The 27,536-nt window shown below is 36.5% G+C and overlaps 1 protein-coding gene across 1 annotated transcript in view; it reads left to right on the top strand.

Moving 5' to 3' along the window:
- The window catches only part of HMCN1 (hemicentin 1), a 420,986-nt gene that overhangs the window by 169,667 nt on the left and 223,783 nt on the right, over positions 1-27,536 (top strand). Inside the window, exons 7-9 of the mRNA XM_081823192.1 lie at positions 18,442-18,632; positions 19,745-19,872; positions 22,104-22,217. Coding sequence (XP_081679318.1) covers positions 18,442-18,632; positions 19,745-19,872; positions 22,104-22,217 — 433 coding nt within the window. The remainder of the gene's footprint in view (positions 1-18,441; positions 18,633-19,744; positions 19,873-22,103; positions 22,218-27,536) is intronic.

Genomic DNA, 27,536 nt, shown 5'->3' with positions numbered 1-27,536 from the left:
TATATATATATACCACATCTTTTTTATCATGGATAACATTTTATGAAATAGCATTTGAATCTATTCTACAGAATGAACCCTATGATTTAGAAAGGTATATCTTTAAAAGAAGCCCTTGACTCTTTTCTTTCTGGCAAAATAGAGTCATTATTAGCCAATGATTTAAATAAGTGCTGAGGTAAGATATTTTATAATACACAAAACATAAATACAAAAGACATACAATATTACCTGATTACTGGCTAGTATGTATCATCTCAAGTGGTATAAATCTGTTTAGAGTTGTTATTTTATGGCTTATCTAGTTGGTCTTGAGTTTGAGGGATGAAATGTGATGAAAAAAGATATTTTAAAAATCTAACAAAACTATAGACTAGTGTTAATGACACTTGTTTAATAAGAAATGAGAACTCTAGCTAATTGTAGCCATCTCAATGCATTATTTTACTATTGAATGTACTATTGCAAAGCTATGGATATTTGATGAAATAAACTATTGTACCCAGGGTTATAATTTATTTAAAGAATAAAAGATGCTTGTCAACTACTGACATTGGATCTAAAATTATAAATTAATTTCATTTATATGCAGTAAAATGTTTTTAAAAGCAGAAATAGAAAACAGTTTCAGAAAACGTAAAGGTATAATAGTTACTTGTTTTGAGTACATACTTTACAAATAATTTTCTTGCTTATATGGGAATCAGTAGCTTAATTCATAGCCTCATTTACATTTCTTTACCTCCACATGTCTGTTCGGAAACTGCTGCTATCGGGAATAATCTTAAGAGTTACACATACATACTTTACAAAGTTTGGGTAGTAGTTTTAAAATATATAATTAGCAAGAATTTTTTGGTTTTAAATAGCATATCTGTAGCTGCTGCAGCCTCTCCTCATCTAACAGTAAAATAACAATAAAGACCTCAAAAAGACAAAACTGAAGAATACCAAAACCCAGTGGCAATGGATAGTAGCAAAAATTCTGGGAGGAATTTTATAGCTATTATATATAAAGATTTTTATTTATATACATATGTATATATAATGTAAATATGCATATGTAATGTTCATATTTTAAGGTCAGTGGAATGAAAATCTCAACCAATGGTCCATCCTTTCTATGTTCACATGAAAGCTGGGAGGATGTATCTTTTTCCTTCTATTTCGTACTTTGCTCCAAAAAGAAAATATTACAGCCATAATCCTGTCTCCTCACACATATTAATAGTGATAACCATCCAGTAAGGAAAATGTAGGACAAGAAGTAGACAGGCTAATTGAACAAAATAATTAAAATAAAATAAAATAAAATGTAAATACAGAGAGAGAGAGAAAAAAAGTAGACAGGCAAGCTGGGGCCCACGTAGAGAATTGTAACTTGGATATATGTTTCTCTCCAAATGAAAATATTTGGAAACATGAGAAACATTGATAGGGGTGTCAATTAGGGATTTTAGAGAGAGCTGGTAGCAGAGGGGAGTATCCCAGTCTCAGCCCAAAGAGCATAATAGATGAGAATTGTGTAAGGAGCTATGCATATCAGACTAACTCAGCTGCAGAGCTGCAAAGGCAGTTCAACTAGAACAGCAGTAGCCAAATAATCAAGCTATGTCTATCCAAACACTTTGTTGATAGACACTGGGTCTGGATTTGATGTCACCTAATTTGAGGATGAATAAACAGAAAATTATCAAAACAAAACAATACAACAGGAAAAAAATAATAAAGCATTGGGCCTAAGAAAAAGATACTGGGGAACAAAATAAGGGGGGATAGCTTTAGAAGAAATGGATGCTTCTGAAGGCAGTTTATTCTAAAGACGAAAAAAATGTTTAGTGTCACCAGTGTCTTTCTAAAAGACCTATCCTCCTTTGAGCAGGAGTAGATATTGATAAAGGAGGAACTGGCTGAGGTGATAGGACAACTACAGGTGTGATGGAATAAGAAAGGATTTGTTGTTGGAATAATACAATGCAAATTTGAATTAGCGGCACTAAACAGAATTTATATTACATAAAAATAAAATCAGGGATGTGGTGCATGAATTTGAGAAGTTCTTTCAGAACGTTGAGGAAAAGAATTAAGAGTGAATAATATGTTTTGTTTTGTTTTTTTTTAAGGAGAAATAAAAACCAGAGACAGGAACTTGGAACTTCAAGATTTCTAGGTATATGGCATATATACGTATATAACAAAGACAAGTGAAACAAAAGAAATAGAAAAAGATACAGTTGAAGAAAATTATCCTAGGGAGGAAAACAAAAATAGTCCTGGGTGAGCAAATCAAGCAAGGTCAATGAAGAGAGAACTTCATCTAGACACATCCTGGCTGCAATTTCAAATTATTAGTATAAGAGAAAAAGCTCCACAAGCATATGTTGAGACTAAACCAATATGTTGTAAGCTGAGGGATAAAATCAGACTGGTGTCAGACTATGTTAAAGGCTAGAACATAATTGCAATGAATATTTGTCATATTTTGGTTCTTAGGGTCTGAATGTGTCCTCTAATTTAGGAAGAAATTCTCTATTATCTTAGTGGGAAGCAGAAAGGCAGATGAAATCGGGTAATTCCTTTCCCCATCCTAGAATCAGCCATTCCGGTGCTCCTGGTGGGACTTTAACTCTTGCTTAGACCATGGGCACTTAAAAGACTTCAATTTTGGCAGTATCATGAAATTTTGAGCACAGCAGTAGCAGAAGCAAATGTCCTACTGGCCCTTTTCCATCATTCTCATTTCCCTTAGTGACATTAGACTCATTATCAATTTACCAGAAGAGCCTTGAGAAGAAACACTGATCCTAGAAACTATGGCTGTTTGAATCAGTCACATAATGAGCATGAGAGAATGTGAACGGGTTGATGCGCTTCTTTCATTATGAGAATTCCTCACTGTGGAGATAATGGTATAATTAGACACAGGAAATTCTTCGGAAAGGGGATTCCCTCAAGTGGGGTTTACAAGACTCAGAAGTCCAGCTAGTCAAACATATAAACAAACAAACTGAAGCCACCCACAGTTAAGCCAGGAAGGGGGGAAAAACCCAGTTAGATTGATAGAGACAAAAATGTGAATATAAGATTGACCACTGCTTGTTTGGAGGCAATGGAATTATAAATGACTTACTTCCGTTTTTCTGTACTTAAAAAAAGGTATATAATAGGAATACATTATTTTAAAACTTTGTGTAAATAGGATTTAAAAATGTTTGAGAGTGCTCACATTACTTTTATTGGGAGTTTGAATTATGTATGGGTAATGTATTTTCTTTCTTTGCTAAATTTTCCATAAATTTTCTTTATCACTTTTATATTTAAAATATTAAGATATAATTAAGAAAGGTAATGAGAGTGTAAAAGTAAAGAATAATTAAAATAAATTAAGAAACAATGTCTCTCAAAGTGTCATGTTAAGACTTCTGTCAATATGAAAATTCATATGTGAAAGCTTAAGGGTCTGGAATTTTATAGAACTATATTACAGAATAAGCTGTTTTAAATCCTTTCTGAAGCAGGGGCACCTGGGTGGCTCAGTGGCTTAAGCATCTGACTCGATTTCAGCTCAGGTCATGATCTCAGGATCGTGAGATCAAGCCCCATGTCAGGCTTGGGGTTGGGTGTGGAGCCTGTCTCTCTCCCTCTCTGTCTGCTGCCCCCCCCCCCTTGTGCATGCACACGCGCTCTCTCTCTCAAAAATAAAATAAAATAATCCTTTCTGAAGTAAAGTGAGGTCAAGCAAAAAGAATAAATGCAGAATTTCAGTTAATAATTACATTAGGTTTCCTATACTGAATAGTCCAGTAAAAGAGCCATGATAATCTTTCAGTTTTTCCCTTTGCAAGATTTTCACAGAAATAAATTGTGATTTATAGAAGTCTATATCTATGTGGGAATAATGAAAACTGCTTTTTATTAGCTCATCTCTTTTCCTAGACATTTTGATACATTGGAGTCTTGCTAGTCAAGCTTTTTGTTTTTGAAAGTTGACCTGAGACATGTATATGTCTGTTTTAAATACTAGTGCCATCTTTGTGTATTTCATTTAGATGAGATGAAACCATATACTTAAAATGAAAACCCCCAAATCATTACTTGCTGTCAAAAGTTAATTGTATTCATTGCCTTGGTGGTTTGATGTCCCAGTATGAATCAGCACAAATGAACAAAATGCTTTGTTAAAATACTGCCTTCTAGGGCACCTGGGTGGCTCAGTCGGTTAAGCATCTGCCTTCAGCTCAGGTCGTGATCCCAGGGTCCTGGGATCGAGTACCGCATCGGGCTCCCTGCTCAGCGGGGAGTCTGCTGCTCCCTCTGCCTCTGTCCCTCTCCCTGCTCATGCACTCTCTCTCTCTGTGTCAAATAAATAAATAAAATCTTTAAAAATAAATAAATAAAATACTGCCTTCTGTACAAGGGATCTAATAAGGAGTGAGTTGGAGGCCTTTAGATTTGATGAAAAATAATCTAGTGAAGTTTTGCCTCAAGTATTCACTGCAGTGGTATCCAAGGAATGTGCAGTTTTCCATAGAAATATTTGCTTTCCTAGTTCTTCCTATGGTGACTGTAAATTTTATGAAAAGTTTCATGTTTACTTATTTTATCTGATGAATGTATTCTAATGACTCTGTGGTTAGGGGCCAACTTCTGTTGTAACACAATCCAATTCTACTCAATAAAATATATAGATCTTCCTTGACTTATGATGGGGTTATGTGACCCCTACTGGCTTGTTCTAGGTTACAAAGCCAGCAAGAGACACAGCCCAGATCTGTGTCTTTCCATTGTTCTGCATTGTATTCAGAAATGCCTATGCCTGCTATTAGCAGGCTTCAGGTACAAGTGTAAAAAGATTAAACAAAGCGTTCTTGGTATGGATAGAAAAGTGAGAGTACTGATTTTTTTTTTTTTTAATAGGAAAGTTACAAATGTCTGTAGGTTTCTGTGACATGGGTTAAAAATCTCTGGAAATCTCAGCATTGTGTCTAACGATGATTTAGAGAAATCACTGCTTGATTTTAATTCCCTACCCCTCCCTTACTCCTTCCTTCTCTGGTGCTTTATAGAGTAGACCAGGTAGATCACAACAGTTTGGTAAATCCTTTGACCTAAGTTCTGGTAGAGTAGCTGCTAAGGAGCAGTCTAGAGGAGAGAGAGAACAATAAATAGGCTCCAAAAGAAGCACACAGAGAAAATATGAGATGACTAGATAATAAGCTCCATGAAGGCAAGACCCAACTTTCTTCAGTTTAGTTTCTTTACTGCCTGACACAATATTTAGCACATAGTATTGCATGCATGCCTATCTGTGGGAAGTTTGAATGACAAATAGAGTATTTAGGCAGGGCAACTTTGGCCAAGTCTGAAAAATACTTATGTAATAGCACATACTAAGAAATTATTTTTTTTTTAAATTTTATTTATTTATTTAACAGAGAGAGACACAGTGAGAGAGGGAATACAACCAGGGGGAGTGGGAGAGGGAGCAGGCTTCTCGCGGAGCAGGGAGCCCCGGAATTATTTAAATTCCCCTGAACATTGATTAATGTTTGAGTTATTATTTTATAAGTTAATTATCCAATTAAAAAATAAGTTCTGTTTCTACAGATTAGATTTTTAATACAAGGAAAACGTAGTAACTTGCTATTTTTTAGGTGTGAGGAAAGGGCTATGATATTTGACTATTATGAATAAAAGTTGAATTAGCTCTTAGTCCTTACTGCTTCATCTGCAGAAAGGTTTAGCTTAGGAGCATTTGGTTGAGAGTGCAGAACTGATGGATAATCACTATGATGCTGGAATCTTCATTTATGCTGCATCCTACAGCACTATCTATGAAATACTGCTTAGCCACAGGTATACTTTTCCCCATAATAATGAAACAAATACTGAAACACATGAAATGCCTTGACTAAACAGGTCTACCAAGGGTCCGGGCTGGTGTCTTGTTTGTTCATCTGTTTATACTTTTATTCATTCATTCCTGTATTTGCCAAAACGTTAAGTGTCAGATATTGTGCTCCTTGCTGAGGATATAAATGAGGATAAAACAGCATCCTTACCTCAATAAGTTTATAATATCAGAAAGGAAATAAGTAGATTAAATGAATAAATATTTATAACACAGAGTGGTAAGAACTTCACCAGGGTACTATACCCAGGAGCTTTTAATTCTGTGTCAGTGATGAGCAGATGTTGAGGAGGGTTTCACACAGGAGATGGTGCCTTTTTTTCCCCCAAGTCAAATAAGAATGGCCTTCCTCTCTTATTTGGAAATTCTGTGATTTTGGAAAATTGTTATAAAGAGCCCAGTAAAGATAATGCTAGTCATCATTTAATTGAAGATTTTCTAAGTAAGAAAGAATAAGATTTTTAAAATTCTGTCATTCTTATCAATCTTATTTACTGTCTTAATCTGTTTTGGCTAATCACCCAAAAAAGCTCCTGAATTCATGAATTTTTGTTATTGTTATGGAAAGAAAAAATAAATATTGTATGGAAACAATGTCAATGTATAAATAATTTTATACTAGGAATTACTTCAAATGGATATCAAGGCAGCAAACATTTGCTACATATTCTTACATCTTATATTGAGAAAATAAAAATTATAAATTTTTAGGAAATCTTCATGCATATTTGCCAGTAGTATTTTCTCGCTAAAATGGAATTTAACCTAAATTTATCATTGTCTATCTCTGACATTATTGCAGTTCTTTTATTAACTGAATTTCCTAAGCATATTGGTTTGTAGGTGTGGGATTTTTTACAGATCCAGCATATAACTCTCAAAATTTAGTCCTTGCCTGTGTGTTTTATTGCCAATGCACCACCTACTGGTAAATCAATGAATAAATGAGCTCTCAGATTTAACAGACTTTCTGTCTAGTCCAGCACTGTCTAGTAGAAATTTCTACAATGATAGAAGTGTTGTATATCAGTGCTGTTCCATGTGTATGTGGCACTTGAGCACTTGAATTACGGCTAATGCTCCTAAAGGAACTTGTTTTGAAATTTGATCTAGTTTTAGGCAATTTAAATAGACATGTGGAGGGGTGCCTGGGTGGCTCAGTCGGTTAAGTGTCCAACTCTTGATTTTGGCTTAGATCATGATCTCAGGGTCATGTGGAGCCTGCTTAAGATTCTCTCTCTCCCTTTCTCTCTGCCCCTCCCCCTCACTCTCTAAAAAAAAATAAAGTAAAAATAAAAATAAATAGACATATGGCTAGTGGCTACCCTATTGGACAGCACAACTCTAGTCTTTTCCAGAGAAAAAAGAAAAGCAGAAATATCAAGAGCAGAAGTCTTAGGAAACTTATTGCTGATGCCATGTAGATTAACCACTGTCATAATTCATTGGGATTATTGCCATTCAGTAATAATTCTGCTTTGGAAAAGTTGTAGCCATTTCTTCATATTTCCACTGATGAGATATCATTTGGAAATGTGCATTTGATTCCAAATCTTTGGGATTTCAGTGGTCTGTGCCTCTTTCTCCAGGCAGTTGATCTCTGTTTTTGTTGTTTTTGTTTGGTTGATTGGTTGACTTTTAGTTTTCATCCTTTGCTCTTTGGAAGGAATCCCTGGCCATTTTTATGTGAGCTTTCTAGTAGGCCTGGAAAAGCTTTAAAAATGTTAAAATGTAGGGCGCCTGGGTGGCTCAGTTGGTTAAGCGACTGCCTTCGGCTCAGGTCATGATCCTGGAGTCCCCGGATCGAGTCCCGCATCGGGCTCCCTGCTCAGCAGGGAGTCTCCTTCTCCCTCTGACCCTCCCCCCTCTCATGTGCTCTCTCTCATTCTCTCTCTCTCAAATAAATAAATAAAATCTTTAAAAAAAAAATGTTAAAATGTATTCCGTTAACATTTCCACTCATTGAAAATTAAGGAAAAGTTAAATGAGCAAACACATCTGTCTATTGTAAATCATTCTTAGTGAAATTCTGTTAATCTCTTTGTGCAAGCCTCATGTTTAACAGTTGGTTACCACCAGAACTAGCTGGGGTCACCTCCCTAATCGGAAACGGAAGTAATGCATTTTCAAACAATGTCAGTATGTTTTAAATACACTGATTGAGCTAAATCACTAGGTACACATCTTTTGGGATAGGACATGGCTACTAAGTACAATTCTAAGCAGGCTCAGTGATAGTCATTATGTAACTTTTTGAAGTTAGCTTTTTCTACAGTAAACACAGATATTTAGAAGAATCAGAGATCCTGTAAAATATGTTTTACAGTCTGTACAATTCAATAGAAATTAGGTTTGGTAATTAAAGACTAATTATTTCCCAATTTCTCATGTAGCATTGCTTGATGTCAGATCATTCAATATATTACCCACAATGACAAAAAAAAGTATTGGGAACAGTTGTAAACTTGTTCTGTTATGTTTTCAAAAATATGAATCAATTAAGTGGTTGGGCTGAATGTAGGTTTTTAACTATCCCCAAAACAAGGATATTTACTTAGATTTTATTGTAAGAACTGAAGTAAAAAAAAGAAACTTAATACTAAAAACTCCTTACTGGAGTATCTTCTCATCAGGGTCTTAGTTCCTCGTTACACGAAATTATCACTAGGAACATTTAGAAGCTTGGGAATCTTCCATCACAGGGATCAATTGACAGCCCTGAAATACTTTTTTTTTTTCCAAAATGTAATTCAATGCCTTTTTAAACAACAATTGGCAATTGGTTGCTCCACTAGGTAACTTTTGGACACATACCCTTTTGGGGGAGGCTAAGAAAAGCTTCTAAAACTTTTTAACCCTATTTCTTTTGGACACTGAACGTTACTGAGCTAAAAATCCTTTCTTGCCTGCGTCTGTTAATCTAATTGCTTTCTGGGGTAGTGAAAGCACTAGACCAGGAGTCATGGTACTTGGGATCTATTTTAAGGAATCATGCCTGACCACTTTCTCTCTTTCACTCTTTGCGCTCCTTCCCCCAGACCACACAAACACAGTGTACCCGTTTTTAAAATTGAATTTCAAATGCCCTTTTTATTTATGGACATATTGGGACACATTTTCTATGGGAGGATGCTAGAATCAGTGGATGCTTGGGAATGCTGATTGGGATCAGTGTGAATGAGCTAATGTGAAATTTAGAGTTCAGATGGAATTATCCTAGGTATAGTGATATGTTTAGGCCTATGTACTTCCCACTTTCCCTATGGTTAGTTCAGTCTTCCCTGTTTCTTAAATCGCTCCCTCTCTTATTTCCAATGGTAACACCCTCACCCATCTCAAATGTCACATGCTTAAACTATTAAAATCCTCATTTTGTGGACTTCCTTCCTTTCAGTTTTGTTCCCTCACTTTAATCCATAGTATAACCAGGCAAACTTTCCCTAAATATTGCTTTAAATGTCCATGCATTCAGAACCTTTGTGTTGTTTCCTAATTACCCCAGGATAAAATTTACAAACATCAGCCCTCCACAAACTGACTCCTCCATAATACTTTTAACACTTTATCTTCAACCTTTATCCCTCATAAAACACTGTAGGGTGCAAAAGAAATGTTTCCTTTCAATATATGGATACTATTTAAGGGAATCAGATATTCATATGTCTTTTCCTTTATTCCTATTTCTTTAATCTGGGTAACTAAATATTTGAACTTGTTATTAAGATTCATCTCTAATTATGAATTGAAAGTAGAGGAACTTTCAGATTTATTATTTCCTGCCATGAAATATTACTGATGCTGCCAGATTTTATATGTCAGAGCAGTATCAGGCAGATAATTTTTAGAGTCTGTGTATGAGTTTTGAATTTTCTTGGTATTGAATTTCTCAAAAGGATGGGTAGGTACTACTCTTGTCTCATCTTCAGTCTCCAGAACTGATTTTTCTGGTGGCCACTGACTGTTTCCTCTGCCAGGCTCCATGTCTATTATACTTTCAGTGGATTCCTGTTTTCTACTGCTTTGGCCCAAGCCTCTGCTCCGTTACTTCCCTATTTCCATGGTTCGCCTGATTCCACTTCCCATTGCTTGAGTCACAGAGGCATCCCAACTACTTTCAAATTATATCATTCTCATTCTGGTTCTATGACCTAGCTCACAGAGCTGTTTTGACTTTGATGTTTCCTATCTAAATCCTACCTGTGATGTGAATTTCCTCTCATAAACCACCTTCTTTCTCCCATCCAAGTACTAATGAGGCCTGAGCCTACTTAGCTTCTGAGATCAGATGAGATCAGGTATGTTCAGGGTGATCTAGGCATAGACTAAATTCACCTTCTGAATATTGGTTGGTCTCTTTGTTCTGGTTTCTGTAGAACTTTTTTTTTTTATGCCATGCAGTTTTGCACTTAATCATCAACTCCATGTGTCTAATTTTTCCCCAGTATTATTACTGAGGTACTTCTTGACTCCCCCTTTTTATCCATAGTGCCTTGCACAAAGGGAAAAACACAATTGCACCCAATAGGTGTTTGTTCCTTAATTGCTAAATGGACCTCAAAGTAATAATAACACTACAGGGAAGATTTGGGTCACTAACCTTATGTTTCATGTTTCCGTGTTAACTTCAATGGCTTATTTGGGTCACATCAACAATTTTATTTATTTATTTTTGAGAGAGAGAGAGAGCAAGAGTGAACAGGGCGAGAGAGGGGCAAAAGGAGAGGAAGAGAGAGAATCCTAAGCAGGCTCCATGCTCCGCGTTGAGCTGGACGTGGGGCTTGATCCCAGGACCCTGAGATCCTGACCTGAGCCGAGATCAAGAGTTGGATGCTTAACCAACTGAGCCACCCAGATGCCCCAACAATTTTAGATTTCGTTATATAAATACTTTCTTTTCCAGTTGTAGCACCTGCCAGCATATTACTGCTTACATTTAAAACCATGTTTTATAACAGTCTGAGAATTATCTTATGAAAAATTTATAGAGTTTTTTTTAAGTATTGTTTAGTTAACCCTATTTAAAGATTATATCATGGGTGAGTTTGGCAAAATTTTTTGAAACAGGCTAAAGCAATATATCAATTTTAAGTTGACAGTGGCTGATAAATTTCCAAATTCTTGTACTAGCCAGGCTTAGGAGTAGAAGTTAGGATAAGTGGGGTGATATTTATTATACAGTATGAGTTTAAAGTTTTGTTTAAAACATACTATCTTCCTGTTTATCAGGGGACAAGACACAAATCTATTGATTTTATTAGCTGCCCCTTTATGAGGAGGACTTTTAAAGCTGAAGATGAATATGAATGTCCTGGTTAAATATTTTAGCATATTCCATGTATAACTGACATTTTCTATGCAATTTCATGCTGCCACATGGAAATCAAAGGGCCAGACAAGGTTTCCTTTTCTTTGCCATGTTATGTCTGTATGAACATAAGAAGTATTAATTTGTTTTCTATGGTGTCAGGAAAGGGTGGATGTCTGTCACTAATTAGTTCACGTCACCAGGGAGAGTATTGCAGTAAAAAAGGAAATATTTTTCAAGATGATTGATGAAGTTAAGTCCCTAATGACCAGAATTACTTCACTAAGTATGAAATTGATATTATCATAACCATATGCTCATTGCATCATCACAACTATTTTTTAACAAGTGCCAGGTGACATAGGTATTAGCATGGTTTTTTTTTTAATCAGTCAAATGTGGAAAAACTAAATTTATCTATTTTTATTGAAATTTCTGATAAATTTTGAGTATCTAGAAACATCTCAAATTTCAGAAGAATCAAATAAGATATATTTAGTATTATTTATTAGTAGGATGTGTAATCTAAATATGCAAGTATGAGAATTGTGATCAAGTTTCATTTGTAAATGCCTAGATAATACATATATAGCTAATCTGCAATAATCCTGTGAGTTATCATCCCTATTAAGGTATAGACCAGACACCATCGATTATTTAACTATTTTAAGGCTTATTAAGTACTTTCTCTGTAAAATGGCAGTGACATTTCATAGAGTTTTTTGTGGGAAATAAATGATAGGTCTAGAGTTAGATACCTAGCATATATCAGGCACTCAGTAATTTTACCTACCTTCCTATTTTAAGAACTAACTACCAGAAAGAGATTTAGTCCCTAATTGTACATAGTTTGGTTTTGTATACAACATTCTTTGAGTTCTTTGTGGTTATAAAGTATCTGAAAATCTTAGGTACTCAATAAATGTTTGTTATGAGAAAGGATGAAAACACAAATTTGCCCAAGTACTGTAAATATACCAGTGGCGAAAAATATTTTAAATTGTTGCTTAGGTAATTCAAAGCATTACCATTATCTGATTAATTTATTGATAATAATTAAATCATCTTGAAGAGAAAGTCCTTTAGGTCTTTTTGAGAATGTCCTACCAGAGGCATAATAGCAACAAATCAGACCCAGCTGACCACCAACAGGAAATACGCCTTTGAGTATGAAGATGACATTTGCAAGATTTGCAAGAGTTAGGCAAGATTTTATCTTCTACAGTCTTTGCAGACAGAGCAATGGCTGTTTTCATGGCCACTTAAAATTCATTTTGCCAGCCTTACCATTCATAGTGTGTTAAGACACCTAAATTTTAAAGTAGTGTTTATTTTTTATTTTTAGTATCATAATCTATATGTAACTCGAGAGAAATTATAAAAACTCACATATTTTGCTTTTCTTATGATTAAAATATAAAGAATTAATTAATGCCTTAACACTAATGGAGTGCCATGTTTCCATTGCTTTGGCTAATGAAAAGCAACTTGTTATTTATGATTATGATGATGGTTGATGATGGTGGTGGTGATGATAATGGTGATGGGTTGTGGTGGTAAAATGAGATTAAAAACCAACTAAGAATGGATTACTTCTCCTCAAATCCTAAAATTTGACTCTAGACTTTGATGGAGTTGAACTAAGGTTTTTAAACTTGTTCTTGCTCCATTAAAACGACTTGATCAAAACAAAAGGAGCTTTTCTCTAGGAAATTGAAAATTCTAACCCTTGAGAAAATTATAGTGAGGTCTATTGCATCCTTATTTAACCAAATCAAGTGAAGCCCGAATCATTCTGACCATCTTTATTCAATTGTTATTTGGCAGAAATCTAATTTTGCTTCCATATTTATTCATGTCCTTTCTGATTTTCTTATTGTCAGCGGAAATATTCTTTCCAGAACAATGGTAAATTTCTCACCTTCTGTGAGATGATGTCATCCCATCTGTGTGTATGTACACAGACTGATTTCATGACCCTGAGCAGCACCCTATATCCAGGCTTTATTTGAGAAATGACCTCTTAGCTCTCTGCATCCTGGTTAGAGTAACTGCCATTTATTTTTACATTGATACATAAACTACAGAGCCTACCAGTGGAATTCTTGCTGGGCAAGATGCCAGGCCAATTCTGTCAGACTTCATTGGAAAGCACCATGTTTAGACAAAAATCCCAAGAGCTACTGAATCTTTGCAGCAATCCTGGATTAAAATGAGCCACACATAAGAAACATTTTATTTTCAGAAAGTGGGACTGAATAAATGTGGGTATTCAATAAATTCCAAAGAGAAAAAGTGTTCCTTTTTCCTCATCCCCTGAAGATTATCTGCACCACTCCCACAGCATATGTAGTCCTCTGGCATTTCAGAATTGATGGACTCCAGATGCAATCACAATTTGAACTGTTGGCCATGGCCAGTCTGCCCTTGACCCCCTGCATTTCTGTAGCCCTGTGTTCACCAAGAAGAATCCATGGAATAATGAAACTATCAACCAAGTCCACAGGCAGGAAAAACCCTTTAAACATTAACTTCAAAGACAATCATAATTTGAAAAACACAATGTAAACAGGAAAAAAGGGGAGGTGATCGTTAAGCTGCTAGCAATTAGGCATTAATTAGTTTTGTTCAGTTGTTTAGCTGCCCGATCCAGTAGTACCACTTGTATCTCCTTCAAATATATCAGGATTCCTCAGACTAATTTTTCTTAGTGAAATTAAGCCACAATTTGGAGACTAACATAGTAAAGATATATCATAAATATATATACAGATCTAACTAACTGAATTTCTGGATTTCATTTATATTAAAAACCCAGTTAGATGGAAAGTTGACACCATGTCTGTTTGGCTCATCATTGTATCCCTACAGGTTAGCACTGAGCCTGGAACATCATAATTGTGCAAGAACCACATTATTAAATTTATTTATTTTTGTTAATACTTATAACATCTATTTCAAACACTGTGAAAGTGAATTTATTTTCATTTATCTTTTTGAATGGGGAAAATTTACACTAAGAAAATTATTTCTTTGATAGTACTTTCTTTGAAGATTAATACTTACTCTGTAGTGATCTAGATGTAAAATGTGGAATTGATAAGACCAGATATATCAGCATTCCAGTTATCCCAGGGAATTTTTGTATCCTTTTTGACAATAACTTCCTGATTTAATATTTCATTTTCAAAAGTCTATTTTTTTACCATAGAAGTGGAATGCATGCAATAGGAACTTTGAATAATTGATATTTCCTGTTAAGTTCTGTGAATCCACGGGCTGAGACAAATGATCAATATAGCAAGACCTTGAGTGGTGCCAGGATAAAAATTCTTAGAGCCAAGTTACAGTTTAGGAATGAACTGTGTTCCATCAACAGTTTTAAGTGTCTTTTGTTATAAGTCACTGTATAAAATGTAAGGGATGTTAAGTACTGTAGGAAGTAATGGAATACAGAATAATATGAAAGACCTTGTTTTTACCTCAACAAATTTATAATCTAAGAAAGAAAGAAAGAAAGAAAGAAAGAAAGAAAGAAAGAAGGAAAGAAGGAAAGAAGGAAAGAAGGAAAGAAGGAAAGAAAGAAAGAAAAAGAAAGAAAGAAAGAAAGAAAGAAAGAAAGAAAGAAGAAAGAAGGAAAGAAAGAAAGAAAGAACTGAAAAGAAAAGAAAAGAAAGAGCAGTTCAAACAAAGCAGGCAGCAGTCAGGACAAGTTGTGGCTCCAAACCTGTGTTCACTGTATAGAAAGACTCAAAAGGCCCTATCTATAGACTTTTCTGGAAAACAGTTTTATACCGGAGTTCCAGCTTAGCAGGCAGAAGCCACTGGTCAGTTGGTGGGAGCAAAATAGGAAGGGGTTACCTGGTAACCAGTGGAGCACAGAAACATGACATTAGGATCAAATTCATTTTACTCTCAAAGAGGAGTTATTTCCCCTGCTTTAAAATTTCTTTGGATCCAAAGAAAACCAAAGTTGGTGGCATCACAATTCCAGACTTCAAGCTCTGTTACAAAGCTGTCATCATCAAGACAGTATGGTACTGGCACAAAAACAGACACATTGATCAATGGAACAGAATAGAGAACCCCAAGATGGACCCTCAACTCCATGGTCAACTAGTCTTTGACAAAGCAGGAAAGAATATCCAATGGAAAAAGGCAGTCTCTTCAACAAACGGTGTTGGGAAAATTGGACAGCCACATGCAGAAGAATGAAACCGGACCATCTTCTTACACCATACACAAAAATAGTCTCAAAATGGTTGAAAGGCCTAAATGTGAGACAGGAGTCCATCAAAATCCTAGAGGAGAACACAGGCAGCAACCTCTGTGATCTCGGCTGCAGCAACTTCTTGCTAGACACGTCTCCAAAGGCAAAGGTAACAAAGGCAAAAATGAACTATTGGGACTTCATCAAGATAAAAAGCTTTTGCACAGCAACGGAAACAGTCGACAAAATCAAAAGACAGCTGACAGAATGGGAGAAGATATTTGCAAATGTCTTATCAGATAAAGGGTCAGTTCCAAAATCTATAAAGAACTTAACAAACTCAACACCCAAAGAACAAATAATCAAATCAAGAAATGGGCAGAAGACACGAACAGACATTTCTCCAAAGAAGACATCCAAATGGCCAACAGACACATGAAAAAATGCTCCATATCACTTGGCATCAGGGAAATACAAATCAAAACCACAATGAGATACCACCTCACACCGGTCAGAATGGCTAAAATTAGCACGTCAAGAAACGACAGATGTTGGCGAGGATGTGGAGAAAGGGGAACCCTCCTAAACTGTTGGTGGGAATGCAGGCTGGTACAGCCACTCTGGAAAACAGTATGGAGGTTCCTCAAAAAGTTGAAAATAGAGCTACCCTATGACCCAGCAATTGCACTACTAGGTATTTACCCCAAAGATACAAATGTAGTGATCCGAAGGGGTACCTGCACCCCAACATTAATAGCAGCAATGTCCACAATAGCCAAACTATAGAAAGAACCCAGATGTCCATAAATGGGTGGATAAAGAAGATGTTGTATGTAGTGTATATACATATATATATATACACACACACATACACTGGAATATTACTTAGATAAAGTAGATGGATAAAGAAGATGTGATACACACACACAAACACACACACAGAATGGAATATTACTCAGTCATCAAAAAATGAAATCTTGCCATTTGCAGTGAGGTGGATAGAACTAGAGAGTATGATGCTAAGCGAAATAAGTCAATCAGAGAAAGACAATTATCATATGATATCACTCATGTGAAATTGAAGAAACAAAACAGAGGAGCATAGGGGAAGGGAAGGAAAAATAAAACAAGATGATATCAGAGAGAGAGACAAACCATAAGAGACTCTTAATCATAGGAAATAAATTGAGGGTTGCTGGAGAGGATTGGGGTAGGGGGGAAGGGGTAACTGGGTGATAGACATTAAGGAGGGCACAGGATATAGTGAGCACTGGGTATTATATAAGACTGATGAATCACTGAACTCTACCTCTGAAACTAATAATACATGATATGTAATTAATTGAATTTAAATTAAAAATAAAAATAAAATGCTAAAAAAATAAATAAATCAAATTCCTTTGGTTCCTTCCCTGTACTAATTGGGCTAGATCCCTGATAAAGGTCATCTAAAGAGCTCTTTCTGGGCCAGAGTCCAGGGAGGGGGCTTGAGGCCAGCACAGTTGGATCTACCAGGGTGCTTCTGCAGGTATGTGGTCCCAGTGCTGCCCTGGCCATGGAGCTCTTGCCGTGATTGACCACCATGCTGCTGCTCATACGGCTGAGCTGCATGGCCAAGTTCTAAGCCAATATCACCTTGTACTGAATGCTCTGTTTCACGTTCTCCACTAAGACCTATTGCAGTAACACACTCAGATGGTGGAGAACATGAATATTGTCAGTTGGTTTGTCCAGTTCTTCAAGTACATATACGGCCTTCATGCTGAGACAGAGGGCCACCAGAACCTGGAAGTGAACCATCCTTGTGTCATCATTTCTAACCACCAGAGTGTCCTGAACATGATGGGCCTCTTGGAGGCCCTCTACAAGTGCTATGTGTGGATCACCAAGCAGGAGTTCTCTTCGTGGGGCCTGTAGACCTGATCATGTGTCTCGGGGACATCTTTATCAACTGGCAGTGCTCCAGGACAAACTTTGACTGTGATGTCTGACATGGGCCAGCACATGGTCAGCAAGAACCACAAAATGTGGATCTACCCTGAGGATTTGCAGAAGGACAATTTGGACCTGCTACCTTTCAAGAAAGATGCTTTTACCTCGCAATTCAGGTCTAGGTGCCCACCATTTCTGTGGTGTACCCCACCTTCTTCTCTTTCTATGACCCCAAAAGGGAGTTCTTCCTCTCAGGAACATTCCAGGTGGAGATGGTGGATGCCATCCCCACCAGTGGCCTCACTATGACTGATGTCCCCAGGCTATGAGGACCACCTTCTTCCACATGTCCAAGACACTCCAGGAGAATGGAGTTACTGCAAGGCCAGTCTTGTAACCAAGGCCATGGGGCAGAGCAGGACTGTGGGGCTGGATGGCTGGGAGGCAGGACCTGGCTAGAGAATGGACAGAAGAAACCCCTTCCCCCATTCCCCTGCCCCAGCTGCCAAATATCACTGTGTCTTGCTCCTGTAGCTCCCCTGGCTTTCATTCAGGCCCCTCCTGGCACTGGCCTCAGATCCAGTCCCCTGATGTCCCCCAGAGGAGAGTTAGCCAGACCCTTCCCAAGCCCTGAGGGCAGGGCCTCATCCACTCTCAGGCATCCAGGTTCTGGAAGTAGGAGTAGGCCTGGGGCTCAGATGGTCTGACAGGGCTGGTCTGAGCTGCAAGGTATCGGGGTAAATGGCCAGAAGTAAGGCCCTCCACCCTGAACCTGCAGGGTAGAGGCAGGCTCCTGGGTCCTGGCCACAGCATGCATCAGGCTCTCAGGGAAAAGAGGGGCTCTGGAGGGACCAAGACTCCCAGTCTTGTGCAGCCTGGGCCATAGGGAACAGGGGAGCAGAGTCTGCAACTCCTGTCAGCTTTGGCGAAGAAATCTCCTAAGCCCTACTGCAACTTGGTTGTTTTTATAAATGAATTCTTGGAAGTACAAAATAAAATAAAATAATAATAAAATAAATAAAATAAAATAAAATAATGGTGTGGTGAGAAGCCTACAAATCTGCTAACACAGAAAGCTCCTAACATCAAGGTAAGTTGCCGCTTCACTATGTATGTTTCTTTCTATTTGCAGAACCACCCAAAGTCACTGTGATGCCCAAGAATCAGTCATTCACAGGAGGATATGAGGTCTCCATCAGGTGTTCTGCAACAGGTTATCCCAAACCAAAGATCACCTGGACCATTAATGATATGTTTATCATGGGTTCACACAGGTACTGGGTTTGTATCATGTTCTTTGTTTTTACTGAGTGAAGTGTTGATGAAAAACCAATTAAAGTTGGACAAAACTAATGTGACTAAATCCCTAAGGTTAAGGGAGCTTTGACCAAAATCCACAGCTTTAGATTTTCTAAATAGGCCAGGAAATGGCCATAAAATAATAAATGATGAATTGACAGAGTTTGATGTTCTTCAATCTTGCATTTAATAGCTGGGCCTAAGAGCTTCACAATACTTGGCATCGCAAACATGACACCATAACACTTGGTTTACCTTGAATAATTGAAATGAGGATAGTAAACTTTCTGTGGGGTAATGTGTAGTTTTCATGAATCTATTAAAAATATGGTCCTGGGATTTAACAGGAGAGAGAGGAGGCAAAGGACAGAACAGTAGCTCTAATTAAAATGTGTGCAGACATTTCTTTGCAATTCCTATTCACTTTTGCCGTACTAGATTGAGATGTATTTTATCTGCTGGATGACTTCAAAAGACAGTGAATCCTCTCATGCGCAAAGAGTGTAATGAACATGTGGAACACAAACAAGGAAGTTTCCAGCTATTGAACTTCCATTGCTCTGGGTTTTGAGGAGGACGAGGGCTTAGGGCCAGATTCTATTCCTAGACTCACCACTGACTTTCTGAGTGACAGGAGGTATTGCCATCTCTCAGGTTTGCATTTGGTGGAACTTTTAGCATAACAATTCACACAGAGTGTGATTGCCTGGTTGCAAATTCCACTTCTTCCATTTACTAACTGCCTTTGGGCAAGTTACATAATCCCTTTGCTCATCCGTACAACAGAGATGATAATAGTATGTAACTCATTGGGTTGTTATGAGTATTAAAATATTATGTAAAATTTCTGGAGCAGTCCTTGGCACAGAGCAAGTACTGGATACATGGGATCTATTATTACTACTACTACTATTACTATTATTACTACTGCTACTACTACATTTCTGTTTATAAAATGACAACATTAATAATTTCTACAGTCAGCACCAAAAATATGTCTAAGATATTTGAAGATATTTGTAAGGAAGATCCTATAGTTTCTTCATACTATTATTGGGGTATTTTCAATTTTTCTTTTCATCCCTAGGTATAGGATGACCTCAGAAGGTACCTTAATTATCAAAAATGCAGTTCCCAAAGATGCAGGGATCTATGGTTGCCTGGCAAGTAATTCAGCTGGAACAGACAAACAGACTTCTACCCTCAGATACATTGGCAAGTATAATCAGTTTAAAAGGCAGTGAAAATAGGATGAGTATCATATCAAGCAATTTAAAAGTACTTTTCTGAAAATTAATATTAGGAATGAGTTTTACCCAGTCTTATGATTTATTATTCATTTCACACATTGATTAAAGGAAATACTGTAACTAATTTAAGTTAAAAGTTCAGGGAGTAGATAGCTTCATTAGTCAACAAAACTCCAGGAGGCTTACAGATTGTGGTAGAGTCCCAGATGGTCCACAGAGTTCTATCCTTCCATGGTTTTTCTGTTGTTTGCAATATTTTGCTTACATATTAATAAATTCTATATCCTTTCTAGTTTACCTCAACTTCCATTTTATATTTTTCACTTATATTCAAAACTTTATAATATTTCTATTATGATTAAATGTTTGTAACATTTCTGTCATTTATCCTATCTACATATTATTTTCACTTTTCATCTTTAGTTTTTCACCTCCAAACGTAAACATTTATTGAAGATGCATTTCATGATAATCATTCTATAATATTCCATAACATAATGATTATAATAGATTCTAAAACAGGATTGTAATCTATTTTAATATAATGTATTCCATATATTCCAATATAATAGAATATTTCTTTTAATTTTTTTTTTTAAACAAATAAAGGACAAGGGCATTACATGCTCAATGTTAGTTTGTAAATTGTGAATAATTAATGGCTAACGGTCCACCCTGCCATTCATGGTAAGGTAGTGAAACTGGAAGTGGAAGAGAGGAAGAAAGCTAAAATAAAAATTGAGAATTTTAGTTGGTATGTACATATGAGGGAGGTAGCAAAAGTGTCATAAATATTGACTCTGAAAGCCTGGAAAGAAATGGTCTCATTGACAAAAATGAAGGCACATGGCGAGTAAGTTTGGAAGATTGGAGAGGAAATAGGCAGTGGGAATGCAGAAAGGGGGGTGGAAAGAGATTCTGAATTGTAAAATGAATTTTGGTTCATTCACAAGCCAAAATAGTTGACCCACTTATTTACCTTATTAATCACCCAGAGTATCTAAAAATACTAAAGATTGTGGAATATAAAATAAAAAATGTATGTTATGAAGTCCTTACTTTTTGAGAACTTGTGTAATGGGAGTGGCTATACATAAAGAAATGTAAGACAGCAGACAGACAAGTACTACAGTGAGGGTTGGCAGAGAGGAAGATTAATTCTGACTGGGGAATTTGTAAAGATTTCTCAGAGGAGACAGGATTTAAACTCAGTCTGGAGGAATGAGTAGGATTCAAAGAACTAGGGCAAAGGGCATTTCAGGCTTTTGCAAAAGCAGGAAGATAGGAGAGAGTAGGGGTTGTTTTGGACTACCAGCATAGCTTCGTACCTTGTGATAGGAAAGGAAACGTTATGGAGGATAAGTTAAAAAAGAAAGCTCTGCACCAGTTTATGATTTTTGAAAGCCAAACTAGAGAATCATGAAATAAAATCACCAGAGCTTTTCTAGCAGAGGATTAACATGATCTTTGAGAAGTTAACTCTTAGCTTTGTTTAAAACTACCTCAATTAAAATTAGAAAGTCCTAACATGCCCAGTTCAGAGAAAAATGTATGTATGAGTGAATGAAAGCATTAAGCAAGGGAGGAAAGAAACTTAGAGAATGTTTGTATTTAGCATCAAAGGGAAAAAGGGAATGGAGACTCTACTTTTTATAGATAAAACTTTTAGTCTTAGACTGCAACTCTCTCTGTAGTTAAACATGAATATCCTTAAAATCATGCAGAAAATGTTACAACAAATTAACCTGTAATTACATTATCCTCAAGTCTTAATCTAGCCCAATCAGTCTTACCATCATAGCTCTTTTGATATTTTTATTACTATCAGTCTTCTCTCTGTTCCTTTATATTACTTGTTATTTCTATAAGATGTGTTCAGATTTCTAAGATTTTTCTTTCTTTATATATCTTTTTTATAAGGACCTTTCTGTTAATATCCTAAATTTTTGACTCTTTTATCAGAATTATTTTTGCCTAATATATATATATATTTGACCTTGATAAATGATCTTCTCATCACACACATCCATGTACACGTGCATTAGAAGAGTCTCTTTCTGTTTATAAACATTGAAATAGCTACAAGCACATAAACACTAGTGGATTTTGTTAAACTGGTTCATTTAGTGTAATTATAAACAAGGTGCATGTCGCATTGGGCCAGACATTAACCATTTGCTTGTTTGTTTTTTTCAGAAGCCCCAAAGTTGATCGTAGTTCAGAGTGAGCTCTTGGTTGCTCTTGGGGATACAACAGTTATGGAATGTAAAACCTCTGGTATTCCTCCACCTCAAGTTAAATGGTTCAAAGGTACATTTCTTAAGTATGTTCATGTCTGGTTCACTTAGTTTTGTTTTCTCTTTTAAGACGATGATTTGTTAAAATTTTGTTTTGATGTGTGACTTAGCAGCTCCATAAAATGTGTTTATGATCTCACTAGAGACAATAGTTCAAAATTCTGAACTCTAAATTTCAGGATTTGACATCTGGTGTGGATTATAGGACCATGAAAATCAAAGCAGGAAAAGTTTGCCTTTGCTAATCCAGCTGAACATTCTCTTTGTTAGTTTAGGATTGTTTCCTGTAGAAAATGGTCCAAGAATACGCTGTTAATGTTTAAGATGACTTTCCTGATTTCGGCTCACTTTTCTTAGAGATAATGGCTGTCACTATTAGAAAGTTTTCTAGATTCTCAAGGACACTTTGTACAAAGTTCTCAAAAAAGACATCACATTCAAACTTACAGGTAAATGAAAGACAAATGTGTTGTGTGGTTGGCTTCATCGCACATGGTAGATGCTTTTATCAAGCGTGGAAATTGTCTGCTTGCATTTGTAACATAAAGATTACACCTTTGTGATTCTATAATAAAATAACAGTAATTACTGTGCTGTTTGTCTTAGTGAGAATACACTTGGGTCCTGGTCCAGGCTCAGATGCTGACAGTAGGTATCTGTGTAAAACATCCCGCTTCTGTTTCTGTCTCAGTTCTTCCAATCTATGAGCAAGAAAAATTCCCGCAAACACTCTAAAAGGGAGGTTGCTAGGATTATTGAGATGCTGTTTGCAAAATACTTTTTAATCTTCAGATGAAAAATGCTAAACAGTACAAAGAACTATTGTTATGATTCTGTTTGTTAAATCACAGACATCCCCATAGCAACGGGTTGATGTCATAATCACAAAATTATGAATTCACCTCGGGTTCAAACTCTTGGGGAACATGAGGTGAAAAAGAAAGGCTTTATGTAGAAAACAAACACTTTTAAATAATACAAATCAAAAACAGGAAAACTAGGAAATAATGCCATTTTCATGGTTTTCCATGTTAAATGATTTTGAGTCTTCATGTTTTCTGTGATAAGAAAAGCATTTCTGGATTTGCTTCTTAATTAGGTTTATTTCAGGTAACATACACTAATTTTACTTGTTTAAAATACTTAAATCTTTGAATTACAAATGAAATAATCAATGTCAAACTCACATCATAAATAAATCCAGAAAAAATGTGTTTTAGAAGCAGTATTTCTCTTTTTTAAAAGTCAGTAGTTTATGTTAAAAATAAAAATTAAAAAAAGTAATATAACCTGCTGACTTCTCTGCCCATAGATAGCAGAGTCACACAGAAAGTCTTTTATTTTTAAAATTGAGGCTACTTTTCTGAATTAAATGTAGTCTTCATGTTAGCCTGGGTCTCATAAATGGCTTGGAAGGTAAGGAGGAGTTAGGGAGCCATGTAGCCATCATATGGAAGATTCTAGAATTGACTACCTATTAGTTCTCTCAAACATAGATGTTGGGGTTCAACAGACCCAGTAAATAATATCCCATTTCTCCAAGTTATGAAGCCACAGAGCTAGAATGTGGGCATTAAACACCGACAGACCATATTGGAGGACATGCTCCAATGTTCATCAACAATATGCAGAGCAGTCATAAACCCCACAATCAGGCCAACCTACTGCCCTACCTATCCCAGGCAAGCAATTTATTGCATATGCAGAGTCTGGATCATCAAGAACAGAACTAGAGGATAATCTCTTCTACATGCAGATTGGCTCCAGAAAGAAAGGGGGAGGAGGCAGCTGGTTTTTCCTTTACACCTCTGTTAGGGATGAGACAATAGGAAGGTTATGAAAATTCTACCTATGGAAACCAAGGGGTAAAGAAGAGACCTCACCTTAACCAGAAGAATAATTTTTTCCTCATACCCTTTTTTTTGACAATTCTGATTGAATGAAGTAGGTGGTGATTGATTGATTGATTGATTGTAAGAACACATGGAATCTATCTTCTTTTTTTTTTTTTTTAAAGATTTTATTTATTTTTATTTGATACAGAGACAGAGAGCACAAGCACAAGCAGGGGCAGAGGCAGGCAGAGGGAGAGGGAGAAGCAGACTCCCCGCCGAGCAGGGAGCCCGACGTGGGACTCGATCCCAGGACCCCAGGATCATGACCCGAGTCGAAGGCAGCCGCTTAACCAACTGAGCCACCCAGGCGCCCTGGAATCAATCTTCTTAACAAATGTTTAAGGGTGCCTGGGTGGCTCAGTTGGTTGGGCAGCTGCCTTCGGCTCGGGTCATGATCCTGGAGTCCCTGGATTGAGTCCCGCAGCGGGCTCCCTGCTCGGCGGGGAGTCTGCTTCTCCCTCTGACCATCCCCCCTCTCATGTGCTTTCTCTCTCTCTCATTCTCTCTCTGTCAAATAAATAAACAAAATCTTAAAAAAAAAATGTTTAAGTGTACAATACAGTATTGTTAACTATAGGCACTTTGTTGCACAGCAGATCTCTAGGACTTATCTTGTGCAATTTAAACAACACTTCCTCATTTCCTTTGCTCCAAACCCCAGGCAACCACTATCCATTAATAAATTGTATTCCGTTCAGATCATCAGAGAAAAGGAATTCCATAAGTATAAATACCCATCAAAATTTTGGATTTTTCATTTTTAGAAATAAGCAGCATACAGTGGGTTCAAAAAAGAATCGGGGACACTATTAAAATGTTGCATAGAGGATATTTCTGGTAAAATAAATTGGATTTTTAAATTTAGAATGGTATTTCTGGGGGTTCTTCATAATTCTTTTCAGGGAATCCAGATCAAAATTATTTTCCTAATTATACCAAGACATTATTTGTCTTTATCACATTCATTGTCTCATGGGTATATAGTGGAGTTTTTGGAGGCTACATAATGCGGAAGCAAGGATGAGCACTCAGCTGTCTTCTATTAAGCTAGACATTCTAGAAATTTGCAAAAATGTGAAATGCCACTCTTCTCACTAAATTTCTCTTGTTTTTGGAAATACAATTATTTCCTCATAAAATATGTTCATTATGTTAAAATATTATGAGTTTGTTATTATAAATGCATACATTTAAAATTTTTTCAGTTTCATTTCTAAAATGCTAAATACAAATAAATATAGTTCATATAAACAAAACCTCATTAAAGTCCCCAGTAATTTCTAAAAGTATAAAAGGGTCTTGAGACAAACATTTTTGAGAACCACTAATTACCATCAGCTATTTGAAAGGATCTCATGCCAGGGATAATGACCTCTCTGTTTGTTCATCTTACATCCACAGAGACCAGAATTGAATTTAAACTACAGCATAAAGAGAACCCTCTTCAGTGGTAATGATGTTAAATCCTAGCATAGATTGTCAGGGAAGTTTGTATATTTTACTCTTTATACCATTCTTTTAATCTTATCTAATATTAAAACTAAACAATCCCTATTTCACTTCCATCTCAAAAGTCTATATTTCTCTATGGTTTCTAAATAATTTGGTGACTAATTTTTTAGTCGAAATGAAGAAAGGAGAGATTATCAAAATGTGTTCAGAATGCAAACTTGACTAAACCAGTGTTTTCCAATTTATATTTTGTTTCATTGCTGCTATTCTTTAAACATTTTTATTTTGATAAAAGCTACTAGCTAAAAGGTTTTGATTTTATCCTCTTGTGTCCTTTGACATACACAAAAGAAATAGGAGAGAAGTAAATTCCAAAATTCTAAATGCATTTTAGTCCAAACATTCTAATACTTGATGAACAGCTAGGTCACATCGCATTCTCCCTTAGTGGGAGGAAAGTTTATGTCAACATCATCTGCTTTTATTTATGAAAATTTCCCAGAGGCACATAGACACAGCTTTGGTTGTTTCTCTTATTCTCACTTGGTATGTAGTAGCAAGCTTAAAAGGATGATTTGGGTTTTAAATATTGGAATACTGAAAAATACTTTATTTTTGGCACTGACGGTTGCTAATGTAATTTGTTTTGTTTTGTTTTCAAATTTATGGCTCCTTTGACCCCTTCTGCTCCCAAAATTATAAAAACAAAAAGAGAATTGTCTGTTTGTTGCCCTGAGTCTGTTGATTGGTGATTTTTATAGTATACTAGAGAATTACTAGTTCCGGAGTTTTCTCTCTCTCTCTTTTTTTTTTTTTTTTTGTTAGAAGCTAAGAGAATTACTACTGTGGTCTTCAGGGCACATGGCTAGGCTAGTACGTGACATTTTGGAGAGCAGTTTTTTAAGACTTGACATCTGGGCATGCTATGAACCCCTTAGAGCAATGGCCTTCAAACTTCCAGGAAGATTTTAGGACCCCCACAAAAAGTTCAATATTACCCTTTAACAAAAACAAAAAAACTATGGACACCAAGTATTAAACATCCAGTACTGGGTATTTTTTTTATGAAATTGGCCATCATGGTTAATTTCATTCTTAAGAGAGGTGTCACCCTGAAGGAGGAGAAACATAAGGAGAGACTAACTGCTTAACTTACAGATTAGTTGAGGCATTGCCTGCCTTCAGAAAGAAATGGTTCCCAGGAGATTTGAGGTGCTGCGGGGACACACAGCATACACAGGTAACTCAGACACTAATTTTTCTAGCGTCATTCTAGCCTCACACTGAGGTCAAACTCAGTGCATGGTTTCATCCTCCACCCATTTATTTCCTACCTGCCTCTTCCAGAAACTCATAACTCAACTTAAAGAACTTGGATGAATAATACAGATTAGTAAAGGTATCCTGAGAGATTGATACAAAACACTTCTCTCTGGCCATTGTCAAGAAATTTCTCGTCCATTTTTCCCCTGCTACCTACAAGCTCTTCCGCATCCTCTCCAGATAGCTGCAGTTGCTTCTTTGCTAGACATCCTCAGAAGCCTCACAGGTAGCCTGTACCTCTCCCAAGATACCATCTAACTGATAGCATTCAGCAAACCAAAACACTGGTCATTGACCGAACTAAGAACACCATAGTCTCCTAAAGCACTTCCTGGATAACTGGAATTCATCCTGCCACAAAGATGGTAGAAACCTTTCTTCAACCTTCATCTTCTCATTCCCATCTTACCTAACACAGCCATGGTGGCAGCTACCATCCTTTCCCAGCCCCCTGGCGCATCTTTGAAGAGTTCATTCTTTTTTTTTTTTTTCTTTCTTTCACTAACATTTTTTTTATTCTTATGTTAATCCCCATACATTACATCATTAGTTTTAGATGTAGTGTTCCATGATTCATTGTTTGTGCATAACACCCAGTGCTCCATGCAGAACGTGCCCTCCTCAATACCCACCACCAGGCCAACCCATCCTCCCACTCCCCT

The sequence above is a fragment of the Leptonychotes weddellii genome, chromosome 6 (assembly GCF_054177405.1).
Source record: "Leptonychotes weddellii isolate Sample4059 chromosome 6, ASM5417740v2, whole genome shotgun sequence".
NCBI lineage: Eukaryota > Metazoa > Chordata > Mammalia > Carnivora > Phocidae > Leptonychotes > Leptonychotes weddellii.
This window is presented reverse-complemented; position numbering and strand designations above follow the sequence as displayed.